Below are 7,818 nucleotides of genomic sequence, written 5' to 3' on the forward strand. Positions count from 1 at the left end.
TAGAAAAATAGATAGTGATAATTAATATTGATTAGACATTCATTTGTGAAGTAGAAGATAAATATGATTGTTTATTTGAAAAGTTAATCCTTGTCACAAATGTAAAAAAATGTAAAATTGTAATTAATACATTCATTAATGATAGACTTGTTAGAAAATATTTGTATTTTCTTACAAATGACAAAAATAAACATCAATGTCAAAAGTTGTAATTAATCACTGATGTTAGAAAATCTTTATATTTTTGTTTAATTTTCTCCCTCTTAGTTTAATAGAATTAGTTTAATAAAATGAATGAAAAATGTAATTTAGAAAATAACAAAAAGTTTAAAGAAATATAAACATTTGAAGTTTCTTTTAATTTTTTAAATCTTGTAATTGTCAATTAAATTGAAAAATTGAATTGAATGATTCCAATGAGAATTTTTTTTTTAAATTTGTAAAATTGAAAAATAAAATAAAAATCTATTTATGTACAGGAAAAAACAAATCATATGACTGTCAAATTCGAGGCCTGCAGTGATATGTGGCAACTGCATGCGCGAAGGTACGGCATAGTCTGCGGGCTCTATTATCGGGCAAAATGGGGTTGAATTCAGTGGGTTATCTGAAGGAATCCGCATTACAAGTCTGAGAGGTTCAGTCCATTGTGATATCGAACTCCACCAATGCCTGATAACGGAGTCAAATCTCCTTCGGCCAAAAGAAAGCTTGAAATGGAGATAAATGATCTATTGTTTTCAACAGGGAATTCCTCCCATGGCGAGATATTAAGGGTAAATGGCAATAAGCCAGAGAATTCACTTAAAAGAAGGGAGAGGAATTGGGAGAATTTTGAGATCGTCGATCTAGAAGAAGTGCAGGGGCAAACCCGCGTCAAGGATAAAACAATGCGGACTTCGCAAAAGGCCATTGATGATGCGAAGAGGAGCAAGGTCCGCAGGTCGAAGCGCTTTGGGAGCAGCTTGCTGAGTCTATCACTGAATTCTGTAAAGGGATGGTCAGAAGATCAGGAGCTATGCCTGCTGAATGCCATTTTGGACACGCGGATGGTACAAGGGAAGTCTAACAGGGCGGCATTCTATCAACGGGCAAGGGAGCTGCTCCGGATTGAGGTAGGTAATTCTGCCCTCTATGAGAAGATGAGGAGCTTGAAGAAAAAATACTGGTCTATGGTCAAGGAAAGGAAAGAGGGCAAGTTAGAGACACAGACCACTCACAATCAGACTATGTTTCTCTTGTGCGATAAAATCTGGGGCCCCATGGAAGAGGAAAATTCCTTGGAATTTGAAAAGCCCGGCTCTGAGGAGAAGGAGATTGAGAGCTCTAGCCCTAATGTGACCGAGGCCGACAATTCTAACCTTCTAAAAGATGATGGATTGAATCGTAATTCTGCCGAAAATTCTGGCTTTTCAAGAGAAGATACTTTAAAACCTGATTCTGTCGAAAACCTCGAAAATAGAGAAAATGTGGCTGTGAACGCTAGCATTGGTGAAGTCTCTGAATTTGGAGAAAATGCTGCTATAAACCTTGAGTCAAGGTTTAATTCAACTGTAGCCCTTGATTGTGAGATAAACCTTACCTCAGCTGAAAACCCTAAGCATGTGCAACATAAAGCTAAACAGTCCCTGCGAGAAGAAACACATGGGAATAATACAGACCATAATTTTACTGTAAACCCTAAGCAGACGGAAGATATCGAAAAAGGATCTCAGCGAGAAGAAACCCAAGGAGAGCATAGCGATTTACTTGAGGAGCCTATACATCAGGAAACACACACGGAAAATGCAAGGGTAAATGGTCCTTTTGCTGACAGTTCTCCACATGAAGATATCCATGTGGGAAATGCAAGAGAAAGTGACCGTGCTTTTCATGGTTCTGAACTTCCAGAGATTCAATTCAGGGGTTTGGAGTCGAGAATTGAAGCATTGATTGAGAACTCCATCAAGGGTATTGAAAAAAGACTTGAGGCAGCCATTCAGAGCTCGTTTGATCGTTTTGTTACAGGTACCCTGTCTGCTAATTTTCAATCGTCGGAAGAGTTTTGTGGCGAAGTGATGAAGGGCAACGGTGCACTGTCGAATGTAGCAAGAACGATGAAAGAGTTGATGCGTGGTGTAAATTCCGTGGATGAGTTTCCTAGTTTGGATATTGGGGAAACCTGCCAGATGCAGCAGCAATGGCGCAAGATTAAGCTTCAGCAGCTCAAGACATTTTCAGAAGGCATGGAATTGCTAATTAAACAATGTAAGTTGTTGATGAAAAGTGTGTAATCCTAAAATGAGAGTAATGGTCGTTGTATCAACGACCTGACTATAATAGCTGACTTTTTGAACAGATCTTTATCTAAAATCTGTCTGTATACCTCGGGAAAAAACTGTGGAAGTATTTTCTGCATTAAAACACTCGTAGTTTATTCCGTTATGATGAATTTTACGTGGCACCTTTCTATTTATGCGTAGGATGTAAGTTTAGAACTAAATGGTGTCGGGTGATTGAGAGGATTTGAACCTTTTTTTAAATATGAGAATGAAGTTAGTTTAATTTATTACCTCCTGCTTGGAACTATAGCATAGGCGGTGCACTCAAACAGTGATTGATCTCTGATATAATAGTCGATTAGAGTTCGGATTTTTGTTAGTTCTTTTTTAGTTTTTATGTTCAATCAAGAAGTACAAGTTTTTTAAGACTAAAATTTATGAAAAAATTGTTTCTGTTATCCGATTGGGCTGGTGGTAGATTGTTTGGGGAAGTGTGTGAGTTATGAAGCAAGAGAATGCATAGCATTTTATGTTTGTATCAGTGTGTTGCAGGAGTTAGTCATCAGTATGGCTGACAACAATTGAATAAGGGGAGTTTATGAGCTTAGGTTAATGTCTATGGATTACCATACAGCTCAGGTGTCCCTGCATGTAGAGATGGTGTCGGATGTGAAGTATGATAGGAGGTGCTATGTGCCATTTTAGAGTCAATTGTCAGGCAAAAATGTAGAGTTATATCTTTTCCCTGAATCTTGATAGTGTTGTTGCCATCATTTCGAAGAAATGAGAATATGTTTTGCTTCACTGTACACATTCTTGATGGCTTCTTTTGCTGCAGCAGCGGCTCCACATGTTTTTGGCTCTGTTTTTCTGTATGAATAGAGTTGATTTTCTCTGGCAAAGCTTTGTCAACTGGAAAGTCCATTTCAGTCAATATTCTGTTTGGATTCTTTTAGATTTTTTGGATGTTACTTTTCTGTCAAAATTTAAATAAAATCTCAGTTTCCCCCTCCACGGTAAGGTTTTGAGTTGGCTATATCATATAGCTATTTCCCACGATCCAAAGAAATTGATTTTTTTTGGCCATATACTATATATTATACATGTTGTGATTAGAGTTCGGATTTTTGTTAGTTCTTTTTTAGTGTTTATGTTTAATCAAGAAGTACAAGTTTTTTAAGACTAAAATTTATGAAAAAATTGTTTCTGTTATCCGATTGGGCTGGTGATAGATTGTTTGGGGAAGTGTGTGAGTTATGAAGCAAGAGAATGCATAGCATTTTATGTTTGTATCAGTGTGTTGCAGGAGTTAATCATCAGTATGGCTGACAACAATTGAATAAGGGGAGTTTATGAGCTTAGGTTAATGTCTATGGATTACCATACAGCTCAGGTGTCCCTGGATGTAGAGATGGTGTCGGATGTGAAGTATGATAGGAGGTGCTAGGTGCCATTTTAGAGTCAATTGTCAGGCAAAAATGTAGAGTTATATCTTTTCCCTGAATCTTGATAGTGTTGTTGCCATCATTTCGAAGAAATGAGAATATGTTTTGCTTCACTGTACACATTCTTGATGGCTTCTTTTGCTGCAGCAGCGGCTCCACATGTTTTTGGCTCTGTTTTTCTGTATGAATAGAGTTGATTTTCTCTGGCAAAGCTTTGTCAACTGGAAAGTCCATTTCAGTCAATATTCTGTTTGGATTTTTTTAGATTTTTTGGATGTTACTTTTCTGTCAAAATTTAAATAAAATCTCAGTTTCCCCCTCCACGGTAAGGTTTTGAGTTGGCTATATCATATAGCTATTTCCCACGATCCAAAGAAATTGATTTTTTTTGGCCATATACTATATATTATACATGTTGTACTTAAAATGCTAGTCATGAAAAGATGTATAACAATACAAGACATAAAATGTAAAACAGTAAATTAGTAAATTAGAATTACTAAATGCTTGAACATTGAACATGGAAGTGGAACATTGAACATCTAAATTTTAAATACTTGAATCAGCAAATGAAAGAGTTCTATTATATAATAGATATGAAAAGTATGAGTATCTCATCATAAAGATGATTACATTTAGTAGCATGATGATATACCAAAACAAGTACAAACTACAAACCAAAATGATGAGGCTTAAAATGTAATGGAGACTTTTAATCATCCCTCAGGGACAATTTTATTATTATAAAATTGCTCTTTATTATGTGTCATGACTCCTCTGAGGAGTTGAAGGATGCAGTTTCTTCTCTTTGTCCCCTCAGGTGATCACTTTGTATTCGTATAGTTTAGTCCAAGTCCAATTGTTCCTTGTAGATATCTTAAAATATGCTTGGCAGCCATTAAATGAATCTTCTTGGGTTCACACATGAAATGACTTAACACATTCTTAGCATAGCAGATATCTGGTCGTATATTTACCAGGTACATAAGGGATCCAACAATTTGACGATAGTGAGTAGGGTCTGTAGGTTCTAAATCTTTTGCTTTACTTTTAAGCTTATGAAGGTTAGCTTCCATTGGAGTCGAAAGAGGCTTATAGTCCATCATCCCAAATCTGGTCAATATATCAGTAGTGTATTTTCCTTGATTTAGGAAAATATAGTTCTCTTTCATCCATACTTCTAGACCCAAAAAATAATGTAGAAGTCCAAGATCCTTCATGTCAAATTCAGCAATGAGGTCTTGTTTGCATTTGGCTATAAGGTAGTTTGCACCTGTTATCAATAAGTCATAACATAAAGAACAAGAATTAACATGTTTTCATTAGATATTTTGAAATATATGTTAGGATCAACTTCATTTTTCGAGTATCCTAACTTGGAGAGTAGCTGTCTATCCTCTCATACCAAGCCCTGGGAGTTGGCTTAAGACCATAGAGAGCTTTCTTTTGTTTGCATACATAAAGCTTCTTGTCATGTGTGGTAAACCCTTCAGGTTGTTCTATGTATACTTCCTCTTCAATGATGCCGTTCAAGAAGGCTGTCTTTGCATCCATTTGATGTATTTTCCATCCTTTGGATGCAACAATGACAATTATTGTTCTTATTGAAGTGTAACGTGCAATTTGAGCAAATGTTTCTTCATAATTAATTCCGGCCTTTTGAGAAAAACCCCTTGCAACAAATCTGGCTTTGTGTTTGTAACTTTTTCAATGCTTTCGTTAGGTGCATACTTGATCTTAAACAATCATTTTGAAGATACAACTGATTTGTCTTTAGGTCTAGGGACAGTATTGCAAACATCATTTTTTAGAATGGATTGATATTCCTCTACCATTGCATCTTTCCATGCTTGACATTTTAAAGCCTCCACAACACTAGTTGGTTCTGTTTTTGTGAGTTCTGTTATTAAGGCAACATAGCATTTTTGATTTCTAGTTTTCTTATTTTCTTTGGAAACTTCATCTGGTTCCACATTGTTCTCTTCAATCATTTTCTTGGCCCATGGTAGTCTTTTCTTGTGATTTAAAACTTCATCATTCTTAGCATTAGATGTAGGTGTGACCTGTCTTAGGAAAAACTGTCCCTCAGATTTCCAAATGAATTATCTTCTATAGTGTTCTCCCTCTAATTCTCAGTATTTTAATCATCTTCTATGATGAACTCCCTCGGATTCTCAATTTCATTGTCTTCTTTGTTTAAGGATGTTTTAAAAGCGATATTTTCATCAAACTTAACATCCCTATCGATTTCAACAGACTTTTGTCCTGGAATATATACTCTTTATCCCTTAGTTGTTTCATTGTAGCCAATGAATATGCCTTTCTTTCCGGAAGGTTCTAATTTAGACCTTTTCTCTTTGGCAATGTGAATGTGGACAATAAAAAATTCTCAGATGACTAAGATCTGGTTTGTTCCCTATCAAGGTTTCTTCGGGAGTTATATTTTTTAATGTTACATGAGGAATTTTATTTTGAATGTATATTGCTATACTTGGTGCTTCAGCCCAAAAGGACATAGGGAGATTTTGGTTATGAATCATGGCTTTTGCTACTTCTATAATAGTTCTATTTTTTTCTTTCGGCAACCCCATTTTGTTGAGGATTATAAGGTACTGTAGTCTCCCTCTTAATCCCAACAAAAATACAAAATTCTTCGAAGATGTTAGATGTGTATTTACCTCCATTATCCGATCTTAGTGTTTTTATTTTCTTTCTAGTGTGATTTTCCACTAGGGCTTTAAATACTTTGAATTTTTGTAAAACTTCATTAGATTCTTTAAGTTTTAGAAAGTATATCCACATTTTTTTAGAGTAATCATCAATGAAAGTCATATAGTACAACAATCCCCCCAGTGAGGGTGTTGACATGGGTCCACATAAATCATTGCGAACAAGTTCTAATACAATTTTTGACTTATGTTTACTTAAAGGAAAATATCCTTTCTTATCTTTTCCTAGGGCACACCTTTTACAAATACTAATGTGATCAGATTTGAGATTAGGTATGGCTGTAGTGATTTTCCCTATGTTAGGAAGAGCACTAAAGCCAAGGTGCTCTAATCTTCTATGCCAAAGTTCATTTGAGTTATGGACTTCATGATTTAGTGCTTGTTTTGCTTTAATACTTAATTTGTACAGGCTTCCATCTCTTGATCCTATACTAATGGCATTCTTTATGTTGGAGTTTTTAGGCCATAGTAACACTTTATCCTCATTGAAGGTGACACGATATCCTTGGTCGGCTAGACCCAAAATGGATTAGGTTTCTTTTTATCCCTGGTACAACTAGCACATCTTTTACTTGAAGAGTTTCTCATGTTTTTATTTGTAAGGAGCAGGTCCCAATTCCTTTTATTGGATGAGTAGAATTATCTCCAATTGTGACTTCTTCTGTGCAATACTCTAAATGTTTCAAACTGATTTATGAATCCAATTATATGTCTTGAGGCTCCGCTATCTATTATCCAAATATTATTACTTGAGTTTAATTCACTTGACAAGGCTAAATAGAATAGAGGATTTTCAACTTCATGAGATTCATATATGGTAACTTGAATTTTCTTCCTTTCAAGACAGAATTTTCGGATGTGACCAAATTTATCACATTGATAGCATCGAACATTGGATAGATCCCTTTCTTTGTGATATTGAGAATTATTTCCTCTTTTTGATTTGAACTTTGTCTTCTTCCCTTTGTTTTTGTTGTTGGTATTTAGGGCTTGAATCTCCCCTTCCTGATTTATGTAGATTCCCCTTGAGATTAACCGGGATTCCTCTTGAATGCACTCATTCTTGAGCTGATCAAATTTTGGAAGTGAGGGATGACTTACATATCGAATGAAAGGTTCCCATGATATAGGCAAGCCTCTTAGAGCAATTAGTGTAAGTTCCTCGTCATCTGCACTATTTCCAATGGTGGCAAGTTGATCTCTTATCTTAGAGATTCTTAAGAAGTAAGTTGTCATTGTCTCTCCTTTGTTTATTTTTATATTCAGGAGCTGATGTTTTAACGTCAGCATTTTGCTTGCATTGTTTATTTCAAATGCTGTCTTAGGAAAAACTGTCCCTCAGATTTCTAGATGAATTATCTTCTATACTGTTCTCCCTCTAAT

General features: G+C 35.6%; 1 protein-coding gene across 1 annotated transcript; it reads left to right on the forward strand.

Moving 5' to 3' along the window:
* The first annotated feature begins 499 nt into the window (after nucleotides 1–499).
* Nucleotides 500–2,455, forward strand: LOC149536729 (uncharacterized). The gene has a single exon (XM_089804934.1). It carries the CDS (start codon nucleotides 669–671, stop codon nucleotides 2,271–2,273), a length of 1,605 nt encoding a protein of 534 aa, XP_089661060.1. The 5' UTR covers nucleotides 500–668; the 3' UTR covers nucleotides 2,274–2,455.
* Nucleotides 2,456–7,818: the final 5,363 nt, after the last annotated feature.

The sequence above is a fragment of the Cupressus sempervirens genome, chromosome 10 (genome assembly GCF_028749045.1).
Source record: "Cupressus sempervirens isolate cs-2001-9-10 chromosome 10, ASM2874904v1, whole genome shotgun sequence".
NCBI classification, from domain to species: domain Eukaryota; kingdom Viridiplantae; phylum Streptophyta; class Pinopsida; order Cupressales; family Cupressaceae; genus Cupressus; species Cupressus sempervirens.

What these genes read in the sequence shown, in the direction of transcription:
- LOC149536729 (XM_089804934.1), top strand. Translation starts at nt 669, where the DNA reads ATGCCTGATAACGGAGTCAAATCTCCTTCGGCCAAAAGAAAGCTTGAA.